Source organism: Hippoglossus hippoglossus, chromosome 6 (genome assembly GCF_009819705.1).
Source record: "Hippoglossus hippoglossus isolate fHipHip1 chromosome 6, fHipHip1.pri, whole genome shotgun sequence".
Taxonomy (NCBI): Eukaryota; Metazoa; Chordata; class Actinopteri; order Pleuronectiformes; family Pleuronectidae; genus Hippoglossus; species Hippoglossus hippoglossus.
Window position 1 is genome coordinate 17,836,203 of NC_047156.1, and position 21,614 is coordinate 17,857,816.

At 39.4% G+C, this 21,614-nt stretch overlaps 2 protein-coding genes across 3 annotated transcripts; both read left to right on the top strand.

Moving 5' to 3' along the window:
* Positions 1–578: 578 nt before the first annotated feature.
* cald1b (caldesmon 1b) lies at positions 579–14,761 on the top strand. Its single transcript, XM_034588180.1, has 18 exons — positions 579–736; positions 975–1,078; positions 4,186–4,311; positions 5,170–5,488; positions 5,684–5,827; positions 5,959–6,174; positions 6,236–6,286; positions 6,523–6,558; positions 6,660–6,727; positions 7,004–7,250; positions 7,401–7,526; positions 8,644–8,687; positions 8,777–8,855; positions 9,537–9,668; positions 9,750–9,893; positions 11,496–11,567; positions 12,707–12,743; positions 14,429–14,761. Exons 2-18 carry the CDS (start codon positions 1,005–1,007, stop codon positions 14,443–14,445), a joined length of 1,932 nt encoding a protein of 643 aa, XP_034444071.1. The 5' UTR covers positions 579–736; positions 975–1,004; the 3' UTR covers positions 14,446–14,761.
* Positions 14,762–16,615: 1,854 nt separating this feature from the next.
* On the top strand, positions 16,616–21,355 carry tnnt2d (troponin T2d, cardiac). Of its 2 annotated transcripts, none has more exons than XM_034588165.1 (13): positions 16,616–16,743; positions 17,374–17,446; positions 17,747–17,757; positions 17,837–17,857; positions 17,969–17,990; positions 18,077–18,134; positions 18,246–18,362; positions 18,463–18,540; positions 18,626–18,736; positions 19,707–19,819; positions 19,909–19,999; positions 20,394–20,431; positions 21,164–21,355. In XM_034588165.1, exons 2-13 carry the CDS (start codon positions 17,409–17,411, stop codon positions 21,207–21,209), a joined length of 744 nt encoding a protein of 247 aa, XP_034444056.1. In that variant the 5' UTR covers positions 16,616–16,743; positions 17,374–17,408; the 3' UTR covers positions 21,210–21,355. The 2 variants fall into 2 exon arrangements, with proteins under 2 accessions (XP_034444056.1, XP_034444057.1); XM_034588166.1 differs by having other exon boundaries at positions 16,617–16,743; positions 17,840–17,857.
* Positions 21,356–21,614: the final 259 nt, after the last annotated feature.

The following is a 21,614-nucleotide window of genomic DNA, read 5'->3' on the forward strand; positions in this document are numbered from 1 at the left end:
GTTTTTTCTAAACTGTTACAGCTATGTACTGATAGAATTAGTCTGTTTGTTAGAATTAGTGTAACAGTAAAAAGGAAACAGCGTTGGTCAAACTGAGCTCAAAGCATTAACATGCTGCAGGTCAGCTTGACAAAAAACATCTTCAGAAAGTCATTAACTCCTTGACAATAAATCTCAACCCTCTCTGAAGATAACACCTAATATAAAATGATACATGGTAATGTTGTACTACTGATTCATGACAGGATGCTTGAATGCTTTAGTTTATTGAAGTTTGCTGAAATTCATATGAAATATCTCTGCATCAGCTTATCAGCAACAAGATGGCCTCGAGAAAACAGGAGGGCATCAGGGGAGCAAGTAGAGTTTCAAAAAAATAAATAAAAACGGACTAAACAAGATCTACAGCACGTCAGACAGAGCAAAGAAAGCAGGATAAGATAAACTAAGAGAAATTATTTGAACAAGTCTGCAATCAGAGATCAGGGAGGAGAAAGGGAGACAGAGTAGAAGTCAGGATGAGGAGGAGGAGGAGGAGGAGGTGGGAGCCTGTGAGAGAACGAGAGGGGAGCACAGAGGCAGGCTTTGCCTTTTCTGGTAGTTAAACGCTACTGAAAGAACAAGCAGGAATTCTCTGTGCTGCAGAGCGGCTGGGATATAAACCAGACTGTAGAAGTTGATGTATGAAGGAGGGGACACACTGCTGTCCATGGACTAACTTTCAGCTACTGTTCAGGTATTGTGAACCAACAGACTGTGGAGATTTTGTGACTTTTTACACCATTAAGCTGTCTTGGGTGTTGCTCCCTGCACTTTTTTACTCTAATTTGATTACTGCGTCTTCTTGAAAGTAGCATGTTTTCCCTGTCACAGTGGGATTTTGTTACTTATTAATTATCCCAAATGTACGATGCATGGATGGATTTATGATTGATTAGTAATTATCTATTTTGAAACATCTTCTTGTCTCTCAGTGAGAAAGTGAGGAGAATCTTTTGAGCATCATGGACGATGACTTTGACCGCCGCATGGAGCTGAGAAGGCAGAGGAGAGAGCAGATGCGTGTTGATTCTGAAAAGTAAGTATGCGCTCTTACAACATGTAAACATATGCAAAAGAAACACATGCATGCAGATAAATGCACCGTCATGGACCATGACACTTTGTCACACAGAGAAACGGTTTTGGGAAAGTGAGTGAAATTCGGACCAAAAAAAGCTGATTTTGAAAATCAACTATAGAAGGAATACTTCATCATCTTCAATCCAACCCTCAAAGTTTTCAGCAGGGTGTGACTTCAATAAACCATATCTGCTGTTGCTACCAGTTATTAGATAGCCGGAAGAAGTCATCAGGGTTGTGTGGAGTAGTTTAATCAAGAGGAGCCACTTTTAGAGACGTTTACAATAGTTTTACTTGCGCTTTTAAACTATGCTTAGTGTGTGTGAGTGATTTTGTGAGTGCCTGTGTGACTCCACATGGAGCAGCAGATTGGAGCAGACCAGACTTGGATGGAGCTCAGATGATGACAGGTTAATGATCTTCAGTGATTTCTTCACTCGTTGCAGAGTCACTCGACTGGGCTGCTGTTTGGAATTGTCCCTCACTCTCTGCCATCTCCTCTCCCTCACTCTCTGTTCTCAGATAAATATTACAGCACTGTTATAAAGTAGACTTTACGAGTGAAATGTGCACTCATGTGAGTAAAGTTGAATTTGATGTTAATCCTTGGATAATCTACATATAAATTGTAAGGAGATGGGAAAAAATGAACAGTAACTCATTGTCTGACTGGTGAATACATATTTAAAAACAAATACAAGCAGTTTAAGAGCCGCTGAAAAACAAAATGAACCCAACAAATACTCTGCTGTGAAACCCCTGAAATTGGACATGTAGAGAAAGTCTTAATGCCCCTTGGCTTTCTCAACTGTTGAAACGTGACACTCAAGCATTTGACATCTCGTCCCTTGCCGGTGCCATTACCTCTTTAAAACAACGGTTCTTCACTGAAGCGCAATGAATCCTGGGATAGGTTGGGCCAGGAAGGATCCACCCTTTGGGGGCCCTCGTTTCTTGGTGACGAAAGAAAGCATTTGTCGGTCACATTTGAAGGAGCCTTTGAAATGGGACAGCCTACGTGTGCCACTGTGATTTCATATCAGTCTTCCAATGCAGCCTCCGAAAGGATCTAGCTCCTGAATTGAGACATAGCTACATACAGTTTGGGGAAGTCAGAAAGTATTGATAGACAACCTATAACATGTCGGGTATTTTGTTCTTTTAATGGGATTTGTTCAAAATCTAAAATACCATTGGTTTGATCCACCAAGAGATGATAGTGAAATGTGGCCATATCAACATCTCACGCATCATTTTCTTTCAGTTCAGGATTCAATTGATGTCCTATTGGAGTGTCAGAGAAGGAAATTGTTTACCTCAGACAGCTCTGCCATACCAACCCAGTCTGCCATGCAGCCTGTCGCCACCCTCCAGATCCTCCGCTCCTCTCTGCTGCCCAAGGAAGTGCTGCAGACGCTGGAATGTTGTGACTTCCATTTTTTAGCACAACACAGCCTTCTCAGAATGCGATAGACCCTGTCAGTTGGAGAGTTTTCAGTTGCTTTTCTATCATTTCATTCTGTTCTCCTGTTGCCCAATAAGCCCTCATCACATTTCCCCCTATTTATCATAGTTTCACATCCCTCGGGTTGCTCATCTGGAAATGTACCAGTAAAACTCTTACAGCAGCCTCACAGCAGGTCTCCAGCTTGAGGTGGAGTAATATCTAATTGAATTACTTCCTCAGTGATTACTTGAGGCGACCCACTGTATTCGGAGGAACCTTTGCCCGGGGATTTGTTGGATTTCTGCCTCATTTGGCTTTTTGTTTCTGTTCTAAAGACAGAGAGGATTCTTGTGGTTCTCATCCAACTCTTCCTCTCCCAACATCTGTAAATCATTGTGCAGTGGATTCAAGATGAGCAGAGGGAAGTAATACCCATGTTCTATCAATGGGCCATTTGAAGCTCTCTCTCTGCCTCATAAAGCCTGGTAATGCTTGGAAAGACCCAGGCTGGCACGCTCGAGAGTCTCACTGTGAATGTTCTCACAGTTGAATGAAAGTCAATGGAGGGATGTGAGAGGATGGAGGGGAAAACAGGAGGGCAACATTTTTGGCAATTGCCTCTCATCTATAATCGGCACATAATAGCCTATATTGTTAGCTTTCTAGAAAGATGTCTTATTCCCTCATCTTTCTCTTTTTCCACACTTTCTCTTGTGCTCTGATTCAATGTTCTTTGCAATGATAAGTTCCAAGGGGGTAATTGTTCTGTTTCTTCAATGTGACATTTGTATCTCAGACAAACAGAGAGTGTGTGTTTCTTATTATTTCATAGCCTGTTCTCATTCCGTTGTGGTTCCAGTCTCGATTATGTCTCTTGAGATCGTATGGCTTATATCAGCGGTTTGCAACCTGGGGGTCGAGATACCTCAAAGGGTACAGAGGAAACTTTCAAGGGCCGCCGGATACTTCTGTTACACAACATGATGATATGTCTAAATTTTTTCCCTTTTCCTTTGGGGACATTGAATATTAGCTGTTTATTCCACTCGTGTTGGCCAATATGCCCTCATCATCTTCTCTCCATTTATTTTGTTTCACATCCTTTGGGTTGCTCATCTGGAGATGTAACAGTAACATTTATGTAAAACGTTTTTGAAGCTCCTGAGGGAGCTGTGTTAACACAAAATCTGATTAATTGTCTCACGTAACATCTGGCAGCATCGAATGAGGCTGAAAATGACAAACTTGTTAAAAAAAAAGAATGGAAACTGGTTTATACACATGGATAAGAATAGTGGTATTGGACTCTTTCCATGCAGGTCAACACAGGGTCAAGTGCTCTGAGAAGAAAGTTAATTCCCACTGTCTTCATGTTCACTTTGGTTTACACATTTTTTTATTGGGAAATAACAATATCAAGCATCTATTTCAGGGAAAAACATTTCCTCCTGAATAATTATCATGTTGTTAATGATTCAATTTCAGTAACTGGATAATGACTGTTAGGAAAACACATTTTTTCCTCAGTGTGTGTCTCATTATGGAGTAAAAATGTAGGAATGTCTTTCATCGTTTGACCAACGCATTAATGTGTTTCTGTTTGCGTGATGGTTCAGGGTGGGTAACACCAACGATGATGACGAGGAGGAAGCACGGGAGCAAAGGAGACGTGCGAGGGAGGACAGGAAGAAGATGAGGGATCCTGAGGAGTCTGGTACTTCTGATGCTATCAACAGTAACAGGTACAATGAGGATGAGGGGACAAGAACTATGAAGTGTACTGTTGTGGGACAAAACAGAGGAACTTAGGCATGAAAAAATATAGACCTCTGAGTTTAGCCTCTGAATCAAAGCAGAGAAGAAGACTTGAGTCTTTTTTTAGTTTAGAGGTGACCAACAGGGAGAGCAGTTTAGTGAGTGAGCGCACAGAATCTGCCTAAGTGTCAAGTTAATGACTCAAACTGAAGCAGAGGAGAGCAGACTAATAGTTTTGAGCAGGAGCAGATTTCCAAGTGGGTATGAGTAGTTTGAAAGAGCGAGCTGAGAGGGATGGAAATCATTACGAAATCTGTGCACTATTTGAAGATATAATGCTCCAACAGCACTGTGATTTAATTGAGTGAGTCTGATACTTATAAGACTACTATAAGAGAATGGGAGTAAGAATTAGATATTTTAGAGAAAACAATAAATTTATTAAACTCCAAATAGTTTTGCAAGTACTTGGGACCAACATGGTTCACTACTGGGTAACAAAAGTTTGAGGAAAATAGTAGGCCACGAATAACCCTGTACATACTGTGATTAATAAGGAAAACTTAAAGAACAGCAAAACATTATATTATTTATTATTGTTTAATATCAAATATTAGCTATGTTAGCTATAATTTCCTCACACTTCTGTTTTGTTGGCACTAAACTTTACCTGCATTTAGGTATTGATAATCACTTTGAGTATCAATATTTGGAACTGCTTCCAGTGGCTGTGTCCTTCTTTGAATGATTTCCACAGCAGAACGATTCTTGATTTGTTGGTTTATTAAACTACTGAATTTCAGACTCTGGTTCTTTATGAACGTATCAATCTCACGTTTCTACAGTGTTGAAGAGAACGAATCCTCCTCCACCACCACTGACACCACCAGTGCTGGAGGTGCAGATGACGACCAGGCTTTGCTGGAGCGCCTGGCCAAGAGGGAGGAGCGCAGGCAGCAGAGAATGAAGGAGGCGATGGAGAGACAGAAGGAGTTAGACCCCACCATCAGCACCGGTGACGGCACAGACGACCCACTGGAAGAGGCGTCCTCCTTTAGCAGCAGTCAGCAGCGTGAAGAGGAAGAGAAGGAGGAGGAGCAGGACCAGGTGGCAGAGGCGGGTATGAATTCCTGGAAGAAAAAGGATGAAGAGGAAGTAGAAAAGGTAAGGATGAGTTTCCAGCTTTTTTTCTTAAGAGAATAATGTACTTAAAACAAAAAATATATATTTTGGAGGATTTTTTTCTCTTGGCAGGAATCATCAGCCACAAGAAATTATGTATGATCTTTTCTTTTCTTCCTATAACTTTATTTCTATTAATTAATTAAATTAAATTAATAAATCTAAATTATCCCATAGGAGGAGATTGACGCTGCAACAAATGAAGAGGTTGATCAAGGAAAAGAAGAGGAAGCTGTTCCTGATGTTGACAATGAGCAAGAAGAAAGGGAGAGGAAAGAAGAGGAGGAGAGGCAACAAAGGGAAATGGAGGAAAAGCTGAAGAGAGAGGAAGAAGAGATGCAGCAAAAGGAGGAGGAGGAGAGGAAGAAGAGGAAAGAGGAGGAACAACAGAAACAAATGGAGGAGAGGCTGAGAGAGGAGGAAGAAGAAAAACAGAAAAAAGAGATGGAGGAAAAAGAAGAGAAGGACACACAGAACAGGGAGATGGAGGAGAAGCGGCAAAAGGAAATAGAAGAGCGGCTGAAAAAGGAGGAGGAAGAAAAACACAAAAAGGAGATGGAGGAAAAGAAGAAGAAGGAAGAGGAAGAAAAGCGGAGGAAAGAAATGGAGCAGAAGAAGATAAAGGGAGAGGAGGAAAACAAGAAAAAGAAGGAACTGGAAGAAAAGAAAAAGAAGGAGGAGGAGGAAAAGCGGAAAAGGGAGGCAGAGGACAAAAAGAAAAAAGAGGAGGAGGATAAACACAAAAAGAGAGAGATGGAGGAAAAAAAGAAGAAAGAGGAGGTATTGAACTCAACCTTTTGTTTTATTGTCCCAATTTTTGAATTAACAGAATAGGGACATTTTATTCTAAAGCAAATCCTGGATGTCCAGGATGTTACAGCATAACATGTCTTGAGTTTAGATTTGCCTTGAATTCATTTTCTTTCACTTTTTTATGGGTTTTTGACAAGATGTGTCTCAACTGAGCCTTCGTTCCATTATTGTATTAATCTTGTTCTTCTCTCTTCTGGGTTAAGGAGGAAAAGCTAAAAAGATTTGGTCTTAAGGAAAAGGTAAAGCAAAAGTGATTAATTCAATACACCTGTCAGCTAAAATTGAAGCTTTACGTTGTTGCGGTTTTTATATGTCTAAATTGTTTCTTTCTTTTTGTAAGAATGAACCAGCCAAACAGAACGGAGCCTTCATTGAGAACAAGCTCAAGAAAACAGAGAAGACATCAAGGTAAATCTTCCCAGACACCTCATTCTAATATAACACAATGTTTTTAACTGACACCACTTCCATGTATGATTGTCTTTGTCATTTTTTTTTATTGCTCATTCATTTCATTTCCTACAACTTTATAATAAGAGTTGTACATTTGATAGATTATGAGAAAATGGACTCAATGTAACCATTACTTTTTTAGTGTTCATTTACAGCTCAAATCATTTTCAAGTCACCGGTCATGTGAGTTTGTATATGTGTGTGTTGGTCATTAAACAACTGCCTGTGCAGGGACAATGCTCCCTCCATGAAGGCAGACGACGTGGAACGAAAGGAGGCTGAACATAAGCTGCAGGAGCTGAAGCGCCGGCGAAACGACGCAGAGAGCGAGGAGTTTGAGAAGATGAAGCAGAAGCAGCAGGGCTCAGAGGCCGAGCTGGAGGAGCTGAAGAAGAAGAGAGAGGAGAGGAAGAAGATCCTGGAGGACGAGGAGAAGCAGAGGAAACAGGAGCTGGAGGACAAGAAGGCCAAAGAACAGGTCAGGATGGACTCAGGAATTCATGATACCACACTAATATTCCACATTGTGAAATTTTGTAAGGAACCGAGATGTAAAACAACACTTAACTTTAGTTTGATTTGATTGTTGTGCCGAAGGTGTGACAGTAAATTGTGGCTTTGGTAACAGGAGGAAAGGAAGAGGATGAAGGAGGAGATAGAGAAGAGGAGGGCGGAGGCTGCAGAGAAGAAGAAACAGAAAGAGGAGGACACCTCAAAACCTTCCTTTGCTATCAGTCCAAAAGGCTCCTCCAAGGTGAGTCTTGGACCAGAGGTTCAGACACATTACAGATGTTTTACAGGGTTTCCATCATCAGTAAAAAAAAAAACAACAACTATATTATACATTTTCTCACTTATTTTTACTTATCTATGAATGTAAATGAACCTTGGTTATATATGTATTTAGAACCTCCACACTGTTAAGAGGATGAGGCAGTGTTTATGAGCGCTGGGTGTGCTGCCCTTCTGCAGGATTCTGGGAGTTTTGGAAATGAGAAAAGTAGGATTTGAAGTCCTCTGATGAAGGTCTGAGCTAAACTTCCCTGTTTCAGACGGAGCCTCAACAGAGAGACTGTAATCAGGTAGTTTGAGTTAATAGGGACTTTCCTGAACAGTGACAAGCTATTGTAGCAGAGTCCTAGAATAACAACAAGGAACTGGAAATTGCCATAATTAGATGAACATACTAACATGACAGAGGTGTTGACCTTCTCATCGAACTCACAGCAGGAAAGAATTGCATCTCACATTAGGTGAAACGACTCCTTTTCAGCATTGCGACAAGTTTGTCTCTCTGATCTGTTTGTATTTGTTTTCTACAGCTGAGAGACATGGCAACCAAAGCACAGCTACGTCCCTTTATTTTTGGTTTTGCTCATTTATTTTCAATATTGCTATTAGACGTATATTAATAGATGACAAAAATATAAAAATATGCTGTCTGCCATTTGAGCTCTACTCAAATATGGCAGTAGACGATCTATGATGCCTTTTCTTGCTGGAGTATTTTTGGAGGAATGTTCAGAATTGTGTGTGTACATAGAAGTTCTGGTTCATTTTTAACAGTATTCCTCATCCCACACCATGCTTGGTGTGTGTGTGTTTGAGCTGTGTGTGTGCGTGTGTGTGCGTGTGTGTGTGTGTCCTGGCTCTGTTACAGCCAAACTCAATCACTCGGGCCCTGACCAGTACAATGATCAGTAGCAGTACAGAGAGACCTTCCCAGAGACAGACTGATCTGCCTCTCAGTGAGAACGTGTTTGAGACAAGCGGGGAAAAAAAGGGCAGCTCGACCGAGTCTAAACTTATGTGCGCATGTCAGTGACTCTGACTTATTTATAACTTAAAACTTGATGTTTTGTTGTGTGCAGATTGGAGAGAAGGCAGAATTCTTGAGCAAATCAGCCCAGAAAAAGTGAGAAATGAATGGTTATTTTTCAGTAAATGAATAAACCAGGGGTTGGTGTGTCTTATTGAAGTAAATTGTGTTGTTCATCTTTGCAGCACTGCAGCAAGAGTGTCACACACTCCACTTGTGTCCAAGATAGGCAACAGACTGGACCAGTACACTTCTGCACTCCAGGTGAGATGAGACAACATTAATCACTGTCCTCAGAGCCTGAACTCAAGTAAAGGTGCCAATACTACAATGTAAAAAAACTTAATTAGTGATAAAGCCTGTATTAAAATTCTTAAGTAAAAGCAAAGAAGTATTATCCGCAAAATGTACTTCAATTATCAAAACTAGGAATGACAAGTGAGAGAATAGGAAAGTAAAAAAGTAAGTATTGTTAAAAAAAAGAAAAAATATTTGTTTTTGGACTTTCTTCAAATATTAGATAATTTCACATCTTTTGCCCAATCACAAATGAAAATAAAATGAAATTGAATAAAACTTGAAAATAAATTAACAAAATGGAATTATCTGAAAAGTCTAGTGGGGAAATGTGTCTTTGGTGTAACTCGTGTAAAATATGGCAATGAACCTCAACGATACACAGCTTGGATTGGTAAATTAGAAAGGATTGGAACCACTGATTAAGTAACAATGCATCTTGTTTTTAATCTGCAAAGTAACTAATAACCTTGGCTGTCAAACTAATTTGGCAGAAAATGGAAACAGAAATAAAATGGAAATAGTCAAGGTCAGAACAAGCACCTTTGGAACAGTATTGAGTGAATGTAGTTTCCACCATTGATCCTCGCTCAGTGTCCAGCTGTTTTTTGTCCTTTCAAAGATAGAAATCATCTTCTGTCTCCACAGGGTAACAAAGAAGGCAAATCCCCCAAGTCTCCTCTGGCAGATATTCCTACAGGAGGCACACGCAGCATCAAGAGCATGTGGGAGAAAGGCAACGTCGGTGGCTCCTCTGAAAGTCCAGCCCCTGCCAACAAGGTGGAGGATTGAGAAATCACGGACGGACAGGTTCACTGATGGACCATGAGACTGAGTACATGAGATCTTTTTTCCCCTCAGGACTTGGCTGTTATCAGAGGAGGTGTGGCTGGACGTGTCAACAGCTGGATGGCAAAGCCTGCAGAGCCAGAGAAGTCGGCACCTGCATCTGCACCTGCAGCAGCAGCAGCAGCAGCTGCACCACCCGCAGCAGCAAAGCTGGCAGTAAGGCCCGATAAACCCTTGTCTTCATTGCACACAGGCTATTGTAAATTAGACACCAGTGTTACTTGAACACAGTAATCCCTTGATATTCAGTACACGCTAATGTTCTCATTTGCACGTCAACATGCCAGCCTTTTGTTGGCTGTGGCCTTTATGTCTGAGCTGCAGGAGCGAACAGCGTTGGTGTAGGAGTGTGGTGACACCACATGGACAGTTTACGTAACAGCATCTGCAAATAAAGCAACCCTCCAAAAAAAAAAGCTAAAGCTAGATGATTGCAGTTTTTAAACATAAACACGTGGAAAGAAAACTTAGAATATACAAAGAATATTGTTCTCATTGTTGCAGACAACTGTTCAACCACAAAGCAGTGATTCAGACAGCAGCATATCTACATGCACAGGTTTTCCTATGCCTTTCTATACGTTAATCAAATTGACCTCTGCAGGTATTTCAGATTATTTTACCGCCCATGGAACAAACAGCACTTACAAAAAGTTTGCTCAATCTTTGTGATTCTGCCAAAAAAACTATATGCTGTATTTTTATCTCACTGCGACTCCATTCTCCAAGTCTCCTTCAGGCTAAGGTAGAAGGTCATGTCCCTTCACATTTGTCAGAGACATTATTCACTTGTCTCACAACACAGACAATATAACCAACATGTCATGGAATTATTAGTTTAGTTTATTTACTGATGGTATTGTGCCATTAAATAGAGGAGGTCATTTTTACTTGGCGGGCGCTGTGTCCTTGACTCAAAGTAGGACACCAGCTGCTAATCCCAGCAGGTCGTTTGGAGACATTACTCTGTGTCCATAAGCAGAACGGTTGCAGAATGAAGTGTGACATTGTTCTAACGTGGACATTTACGAGCGAGATATCTTTAGTGTCAAACGTCTTGGCCAAAGGAGCAGTTGGTTGTAACCTTGCCTCTACTTTTGCGGCAACACTTCCCCCTGATGGGATGAAACTGGATAGCAGTCTGGTGCATGATCAATTCTTTAAATGGTCTGTGTTCTCTTCTCTGTGTGTTTACTTGTTTATTTCTTATCTGCCTTTCTCTCCACTTTGCTGATGCACCTGTTTCTTATAGTTTTCCTCACTCAAACTTTCCCTGCTCCTCTCTTCAAACTGATAAAGGTACCCCTTTGCATACATATCACTTCAACTATAACCAATAATCAGACACACAATGAATATTTATTCATCAGATGAGGTCAGATTAGATGAGATGAGATAAATTAAGATGAGATTAAGTAAAATGAGTTAAGATAAGATATGATAAATTGAGATGAGATAAGATAAATTGAGATGAGATGAAGTAAGATGAGATAAGATAAGATATGACAAGTTGAGATGAGATAAGATAAATTGAGATGAGATGGGATGAGATAAGATAAGATGAGATTGTCCTTGAGGAAATCTGTCTGACAATAACAGTATTTTCTCAAGAAGACTAGTTTTACTTTTGATACTTCCAGTATTACTTATAATGGAGTATGTTTACATAGTTGTACTTCCCCTCTGGTAAAGAATGCAGTTACTTCTTCCTCCCCTGTGTGAGACTAAAAGGTGCATGGTTGTTGTTGTTTGTGACAGGAAGTGAAACCAGGTGACGTTGGTAACAAGCGCGGCATGTGGGAAACCAAGAAAAGCTCTGCACCTGCCAAGGTAACACACACACACCTCCTGTGTTTAACACCTTCATGTTCGAGTTTTAAGGGATTCTATAGTGACATGATCCTGTTTGTTTGTTTCATTCAGTCTAAATAATCAATGGTGAAAGAGGTAACACTCAGTGCATGTTCCAACAGGCATGGTGTGACGGATTTGTGATGATTACACTGATTTTACATCTTCACCCAACACAAATACGATTGGTTGTCGTTGTTTTTCTCAGTTCAGGCAATTCAAAAAGTGATTCAGTCAAAATCTGTATGATGTTTCTGTGAGAGACTGAACTCCCTTTGTAACTCCACATTCTCCGTCCACCTTTGCTCCTTATATTCAAACGTAACCATGGTTTGCAATGAGAAGCACAGACGTCTCTTGTGGATGTGATACACCCAAACAATTTTCGTACAACTGAACCTCACACATCTGTAAACATTAATTATCTCCTATTAAAAGTAAAATTTGGGTTTTCAAGTCTCTGGCTGAGCTGCCTGAACTGAACTGTCAATATTGATTTTGACGTGATGAAAGAGTAGATTTCTGTATTTCTCACTTACACTGTACTGTAATATACACTTTATTATTTGGATTACTTTGTTCCCTGAGTGGTCTTGAGGACATTAATAGTTTTTCCTTGGCTTTGATTGTGTTGTTTATGTGGAACATGGATTATTTTTAAACATGAATGTGATTGGTATGTTGTGACTGGACATTTTGGCTGCACTGTGCACAGCTTTTTTGTGCCAAGATACAAGCTGCATTGCAGTGAGGAGGATAATATCGTTGAGCACATGTGGTTGTGTGTGATGTGATTTTCTTTCAGACGGGAGTGTTTTAGTAAACTCTGACATATGGTATATTGTATATTGTAGATTGTCTATCTATTAAACCAGTCCCCAACATTCACCCTCCCATATCTATTTGCTTTCATCACCATGATTTTCGTATTGTTTCATTCATATCGATCCTTATTCACTCTCAGGAAGCAGAAGTTAACACACCTAAGCTTGAAATGTATCCCAGAATATTTTTGAGAAATTGTTTCTACACCATCAACTGTTTTAATTTGACAACATTATACAGTTTAAAATTTTACAGATTCTTCTTCTCATATTTTCTTCTCATATCTTCTCCAGGTGGCAGTTGTAGGAAAGGGCAAGTTTGTCACAAATGGTAAGTTTGTAAATTGATTGTAAATAATGTTTGATTCTAACTTACTTGTCAAAGTAAAGGTACATGTATAATATGATATAAAACCGAAAAAGGCGTAAATGAAGGGGGTCAAATCTACAATCCCCATTCAACAATCATTTTATGGCTAAATTCCAACAAAAATTTAATTTGAGCATGAACTCAAAGAGAATGAATACGGCGAAATGATTCAACAAGCAAAAACTATTTCATTATTCATTTATCAGCATCTCTGTCATTGTTTTAAGACAGACAGTTACTTGAGTAATGTCTTTGGAGTAGGTCTCTTACTTTTTGAAGTTTTTACCTTACTTAACTACGTCACTCTGAGTGTGCATACTTCCACTAACAGTCCCCTCATGAAACCACATTTAAATTCTATAGATCCAGATCTTTATTTGGATCTGCCCTAAATGTCACACAGTCATAAATATCGGCCCCTAAACAAGTCTGATTTAATATTCTCTGAGAAATCAGTTTTTGTTAAAGAAAATGAAAAGAAATTCAGCACCAAAATTGTATGGGTTCCTCCCTGATCCATGTCCCATCCTTCCACCAAGTTTAGTGGTAATCCATCCTGTAGTTTTTGTATAATCTTGCTTAAAAACAAATGGAGGTAATTAAAGAACATGAATACTTTCTCCACCACATGTTACATACTACATGTTAAACCAGGATTTGTTCAGATCAATCCTCGGGGAAGCAGAGTTTAGTTGAGCGGTCGCTGTACTTCTCTGGGGGGGGGTGTGCATGCCATGACTGATTTATATCCCCCTATGGACTCATAACCACTACAGCCCACCAACCTTCCTTCATGTGCCAGAGTAGCTGCTCACTGTAAATCAAATCTGCTACAGGAGATTTTTGGGCAGGAGCTTGGCTCTGTGGCACTGTGGTCTATATATAAAAAGCCCCTCACCCTGACCTTGTTTCCCAGTATAAAGAACCTCCAGACTCCTGGGATGGCTGTCATGTCTTTGCGTTGCACTGTTCACCCGGTGCCACCTGGGCTGCCCACTAACGGCGAGCTGTCAAGCAGTGCAGCTGCTTGATTTTCACATTAAAGCCAACTGCTAGGGAGGATTACCAACTATTTAATAAACAAATCGCAATAATCATAAGGCTTATTCAGTCATTGTTAATGATAAAGACCCTCCACGTAGCCCTACAGCCTGGGAGAGAACTTCACATTCATATCAATCATGTACTCATGACAAAAAATGTGTGTCAGTCTCCGTGATCAAAAGTCCCATTTCCTCTGACACCAAGCCCGCTTGAACCAGAATGTGAACAATAGAGGTGGAAAAGCGTTTGTCAAGTGTCAGCTTCAACCCTAAATAGCTATCGTCCCCTCTTCTTCATCAGAAATAGACTGAGCAATGAAGTAAAGGGCAAATGACAAAGTTACAGCTTTCAATCACACAGAAAAGTGTCCTGGCTTTGGCTGCACGGTACGTGTCAACACCAGGGGGACTGTGTCTGGCACACAGACACACACACACATGCACACACATTACATGCACATAGAGAAGTAGGGGTGCGAAAGCTCTGAGACAAATCTCATTAAACACCTTAGAAATGTTGGTAAATCATACTTTTTTAAATGCAACATGGATGAATGCTTTAACTAATGGATCTTTAATGTGTCTTCTTCTTCTTTCTATTAGCAGGTGTAAGACCCTAACCAGTGACCCCATCATATCAATCAAACCCGACCAAACACAAGGCTACTCTGCTCCTGTATGTGCTTCCATTCCCCTTCAACACGCCTGTATTTTAAGTTCCGAGTGAGAGAAAGACGAGGGACCGGGATGAGTGACGTTAAAGGGTTCCAGTATATGAGTCAGCTCATATTATACAAAAAATGTATTGATTTGTATTGATTTGATTGGTTTTGATCTTTTGATCTTTTGATCTTTTTCATAAAGAAATTCGAAGATGTCATATTAAACCACAGCTTAAATGATTGATAGCTCATGGGATAGATTTCGTCCTCATTTTTCCCCAATTCAAAAACTTTAAATTCCAGCTTTAACGAAATTCAGATCGCCGTCAGGACACTGATCCACACTGACCCACCCAATTAGAAGCATTTGTGTTATAGTTTCCTACACACTCACTGCTTTTTTGGGATGATAGTCACAGTTTTAACTCCATAGAAAGCCTGTACATATTTAATTTGTTTCAGTAGTTAGCCACTTTCTAATGAGGGACTCTTCAATCAATCAATACAATTTTATTTGTATAGCCCATCATCACAAATAACAATTTGTCTCATAGGGCTTTAACAAGGTTAATGAAGAAGGTTTATGAATAGAGTAATGCATTTCATAGTGGCTAATACATCTTTTACTGTTGCTTTATCGATCAGTTATAAGTCATAACTGTGCTGTTTTATACTAGTGACCCAGTTTTGGTGCCACTTTCTAATCAGGAATCTCTTATCAAAGATTTATTTGTTCCAACTGAAGACTTAGTAAATAGCATACGAATGCATTATAGATCAGTTATAAGGTGGTTTGACAGTCAGTCCTGAGTGAATCTCAACATCTACTGGATGGTTTGTTGTGAGATTGTGTACAGACGAGGTTCATAGTTCCCAGAGGATGAAGCCTGCAGACCTTGGCGATCCCTTGTGTTTTCCTCTGGTGCCATCATTTAGTTATGAGTGAGATCTATTGACAATCACAGCTGGATGTCCATCATGTTTGTTACAGAGATTCTTCTCAAACTGATTCGTAACAACACTCGTGATCCTCTAACTTTCCATCTAGTGTCAATGTAAAGGTCAATAAGGTCAATAAGGTAAATAAAGTTACCTTAAAGGTTAATTGTCCAAAACTTTGGTTTATAAGCAAATACCTGCAAAAAAATCAAATTCCCACAATCCTCAGCGGTAACATTCTTTTATGTTAAAGAGCTCAAATAAGATGATGAGTGGGTGGATTAATGTTTTATTGATTAAGAAGTCCATATGTCTTATAACCAATTGAGTTATTAATGGATTACCAACATTTATAACTAAGATATTTATAAATAGAAACAATAAAACCAGTCAACAGGTTATTTTAAAACCTGGAAACCTAAAACCTGTTCTTTTAATGACCTATAACTGATATATAAAGCATTGGTAAATAGACTATTAATAAAGGTATTGGTTTCCTCACACAGGATCCTCAGAGCAGAACAAGATATCAGTGACTCATTCTTCCCAGAGCGACAGCCAGAGTATAACAGTTAAAAGCATGACAATCATTCTGTCAACAATTCCTGGTTATTTGTATTTTTGACTTGTGGCAGTTTAACAATCACATTATTGTGTCGTATAAGCACAAGAGAAAGTCAAGTAAATCACGTGCAAGAGAGAAAACCACTGTAACAACTAATCAGTGATCAGTCAGACCCCATGCTTATCCATAATCAGATTACATGCCACTGTCTTTGCATGGCAACTGCATTATGCTTTCAAGTTTGAATATTTCCTGAAATGAACTTTAAATTGTAGCCTGGTGTTTCCATCAGTGCACACGAGTTGAAATCTGCCAAAATGTATTGTGAGTCTCATGCAGTATTGTTGGTTTGAATGTTTGAAGTTATTGTTTGTGCTTGCTTCAGCAATAAAGAAAAAAAAAAGGAAAAAAGTCTTTGTTACAGTTCTGTTGCCTTGTTTTTTCATATCAGGGGGAAAATGTTGCTCCACGTTTTTTTTTTTTTACCAAAGATAGAATATATGACACTTTACCAGGTCATGAATGTACCTGCAGTGTGTGAGTGTGTGTGTGTGTGTGTGTGTGTGTGTGTGTGTGTCCGTGTGTGTCCGTGTGTGTCCAGCTGTCTAACAATAGACTGGGTGGCCATAGGGTGCTACAATCACATGAGTGTGAAGGGTGGGACTATGTATCCTTGATGCTCAACCTGCTGGTGAAACTCAAGGAGCTGAAGTTTGTCGCTCGTCTCTGAGCTCCTTACGTCGGGGTCACAGGTAAGGACGCTCTCATACTTTGAAGTCATTAGATCTTGTGATGCATTTGTATAAAATATGTCCTGCTCCTTAAGTTGGAGTTGACAGAATAAAAGAGTTAATATAATGTAAGTTTGTAATGTTTTATAAATTACCTGTGTTCAGATACTTGAAAAAAACACATTCAGCACGTAAAAGAAAATGTCTTCACTTTCATGGTTCAGTCTTTTCTTGCTACAAAGCATTTGTTTGAACCAAATGTGACTGAATTACAACTATTTCATAGAGAATATTCAACTTTTGATGTTACCTAAATTCACTTAAATTACCTATTTACAATTTTAAAAAAGAGCTTATAGCACCTGCAAAACATTCAAATACCTCATACAGTTTGTCATTTTCTTATTTAGCTGCTATAGTTGTTGAATGCAATACTTGTAAAGTGAAGGATTCATGGTGATCATGAACTTGCACCTGTTGCTGCTGTTGCTGCTGTAAAACACAATATAACTTCTTCTTCTACTGCCACAGTGAGTGCAGCCGTTTAGCTCAGTACTGACACTCGCTGTAAACTGTGAGAACTCTCTGTCATGACGTGCTCTGCGTTGTTTAATGATCACAAATGTTTGGCCATCTAAAAATAACTAACAGGCCGGATCCATCTTGCTGAGCTCATCCATAACAAGATGTCTGACACAGAAGAAGTCCTGGAGGAGGAAGTGCAGTACGTAAACTCATTTCCACACCCACACGCAGTATTCATCCTTTCATTTATACCATTTATTTAGTTAACACATCATGACAAAAGCGTAATTTACTGATCAACTATTTCTTTTTTCTTTTGTCAACACTACTGTTCTGTTACTACTGAAGGGAGGAGTATGTAATATAATTGTTTACATTCACACGCAGTATTTGTACATTTATGTTCATTTTCTGAGGAATTTATTGGGTAAATGCATCATATTAAATAATCTAAATTGTTTCCTCTTTTGTCAACACTACTGCTCTGCTCCCACTGAAGGGAGGAGGAAGGTAAGACAATTCAAACTGCTTGTGTTTATAGCACATTCTTTCCACACTTTTTCCCCTAATTATTCATTCTTCTGATCAACAGCACAAGAGGAGGCAACAGGTGAGAATAACGTCTTTCAAAGCTTTTCATTTATTCAAGCAAGTTTATTAATGACTTCTTCCACTCGTCAGTTTATTCATAATGGCTTCTACTTTCTTTTCTTTGTCCCAGATGAGTCGAAGCCGAAGCCTAAGTAAGAATCCTCGATCTGCTTGTGTTAAGAAAATAGAAACATCCCTTAATGCAGATAAAACAATAATCTCCTGTTCACCTCTGCAGGTTTATGACAAATATATCCGCCCCAAAGATCCCTGATGGGGATAAAGTGGATTTTGATGTGAGTTGATCTTATTGAACTTCTTCTTCTTGACAGAAATGTTATCTTACAAACAACACACACAGACACACACACACACAGTGACAGTGTCTGATGTGGGTTTGATATCAGGACATCCACAGGAAGCGTCAGGATAAGGATCTGTCTGAGCTGCAGTCTCTGATCGAGGCTCACTTCGTCCAGAGGAAGAAAGAGGAAGAGGAGCTCATCGCCCTCGTGAACAGAATCGTGAGTGTGTCACCTGTTTGGTCCAAAAATCACTGTGACTATGTAGACACTGACGGTGTGTGTGTGTGTGTGTGTGTGTGTGTGTGTGTGTGTGTTGTAGGAGAAGCGTCGTGCAGAGAGAGCAGAGCAGCAGAGGGTCAGGGCAGAGAGAGAGAAGGAGAGACAGGCCAGACTTGCGGTAAGATCTCAGTGCACATTCATTCATAACCTCCCACTCCAGATGATCAAACCACACATGACGTTTCCTCTGTGCTGGTTCACAGGAGGAGAAGGACCGTAGGGAGATGGAGGATCAGCGTAAGAAGCTGGGTGATGACGCCAAGAAGAAGAAGGCTCTCTCTAACATGACCCAGCAGTACAGTGCTGGACAAAAGGTCATTCAGCTTTTCATGGCCTCTACTATTCAAATGTGAAACATAATAATCCAACTCAAGTCCTGGTGCCGTGGCTTGGCTCAATTAATTACTACTGGACAAAGGCTACACACATGTAAATAGAACATAGGTATGAATAAGTACAAGTCTACGAACTTGAGTGTTCCCATCTTATGCTACTCTATACTACGTTTGAGAGGCAAACATGGTACTTTTTACTCCTCCAGATATTAATAACAACTTTATTTATTTTGAAAAAGTTAAATTACCCAACAGATATGAAAAAGATCTTCTTTTTTTTCAACTAAAACATGTAAATGATGCTCAAATCTTCACAATCCCCTTAAATTCAATCAAGCTGCACCACATTGCACACACTCATAAATATCAGTCCAATAAATGTGCCTGATTATTTGATAAGAGTAGATTTTTTAGTAATTAACTAACTAAATAACTAACTGGCAGACTTACTGACAGAATGAAAACATTACCTCCTTGGTGTAGGTAATAATACAGTCATAACTATAATACATTGTGTTCTAATATAACAATCACAGGGAAGATAATTCTAGACTGTTGCAATAGCTGGTAAAATAGTTGTTCATTAAAATATCTGAATACTTCCTTTACCTCTATGGTATAATAGTATAGTGTGTTACCCATGAGCAGCACCTGTCAATTGCTTGCAGGTGATGCGTTTAATGGCCGTTGGGAAGCTTTAAGGCGATGCATGTATGGACCATCTGAAACTGGGTAAACTACAGAAAATATCCCGGGTTACCCCATTAATATTATTTTATTTCACTCATTGTAAAAAATAGCCCCCAAGCTCCGCCCCTGACGTGCACCAGTTTTCATACTGTTTCCACTTTTTTTAACTCATCAATCCTGAGTCGGAAAAAGATGATTGAAAAACAGGATACATATTATTGTTGCATTCAGATTGACTTGTGTGTTTGACTAAATACAGACTGACAGCAGAAAAGGAGGCAAGAAGCAAACCGAGAGGGAGAAGAAGAAGAAGATCCTGGCTGAACGCAGGAAGGCTTTCAACATTGATCATCTGAACGAAGATAAACTCAAGTAAGACAGACCTCTGCATAGAGCTGGTTCATGCTAAATGTCAGATGAACCCAAAATTTGATTGAATACATTTTACATTTCATCATCAGGGAGAAGGCCACGGAGCTGTGGCAGTGGCTGATGGGTCTGGAAGCTGAGAAGTTTGACCTCAGTGAGAAACTCAAAAGACAGAAATATGATGTGAGTCATTTCTTTTATAATACAATAATGATGTCACTAAAGTCAAAACAAGGTATTATGATAGAACTCAAACACAGAACCTGAAAGAGTCCGTCCATTTTTAATGTGTTCAGGGATTATTGAAGGAAATACCTCAGTGTGAGGCAGTCTTATCCTTAGTTAGAGACAATCATTGACAGAAAGTTTATTTTCTGGAATGATTGCTCCTCTGTCTTATTTGTGATGTAGTTTCTCTCAGGGAAAAGTCAGAACTTTAAATTAAAGCTGGTCTTCCAAGTTACAGCATGTGTTGGGTTTATTCTAGTTTCCAGAGTAATGTTAGCAGCCTCTACCGGACATGTCAGGTATCGTAAGTGTGTTTCGTTGTTGCTTAACACGGTTTGTGTCCTTCCAGATTAACCAGCTTCTTGCTCGAGTCAAGGATCACCAGAGGTAAGAACAGAAACCCCTCAATACAGTGGATTCACATTCAGACTATAGATACTGGACTTGTGTCTGTTTTGATTTCTTTCTTGTACTAAATCAATCTCTTCTTCTGTTTGTGGAGAATACATATTTAAATAAACATCAATATATACATATTTCTACATTAAGGCCAATTTAAACCTTTACACATTTTGTTTGGTTTCAGTCATGAAATTGGTTACAGATTACCGTCCTTTATTTCGCAGACTCTCAGCCACAAACCTGAGTTTATTCATTGCATACTGTAGTGAATATATATTGTGTAATCTGGCTCATTTAAGCAGTTTTGTTGATCAGACTGGAACACATGATTAACCTAAATGATAATTCAATTAAAAAAACTGCCCCAGAGAAACTTATTGACTTATCTGTGAAAAATATTCATGCCTATGAAGAAGAGAAATTGATTTTTAATCTCAAGACAAATACTGTAAATATAGCAGCTGTGGCTCAGACTGGAAACGTGCTATAAAACAACTTTAAGTATTTTTTTATTTTCTACTTGACCATAACTGGGGCAAACTGAGGCGGATTATGAAAATCTTGTACCATCATAATGTAAAAGCACTATGTATGTATGTAATATATTTAATGCCATTTGTGTCTGTTTTTAACAAAACTATTTTGAGCCAAAACACAACCTATTGACCAGCTACTTGGTTTCACTGCTGAGTGGTTTTCTCTGCTGTTCCGTTTCAGTGCCAAAGGTCGTGGCAAGGGTAAGCTGGGCGGCCGGCTGAGGTAGAGCAGCTTCAGGACGAGGACGAGGCGGACCGAGACACAAGGCGGTCGGCCCATGTGTCTGATGTGTATTCATTGTTCTGTTGTGTTGGATTACGTGTCACTAAACATGATATCATAACATTAAATAACTCATTACATCCACTCTGCTGCAGTTTGTTTGTTTCTGTGAAGGTTTGTTGAACATAAAGATTAGGAGCAGAAGATGTTATACAAAAGCTCAACAATGCCAGAATCATTCAGCCACACCTCACTGAAGGTACTGAAGCCTCAAGAAATGAAACTGATGTAAACACAGCACTACAAGATCAAAGCATCTTCTGTTATATTATTAGTACAAGTTTTAAAGATGCAGCAGTAACACAGCAGTGGATCAATAGCAGTGTGTTACTCATCTTAAGCCCCAACA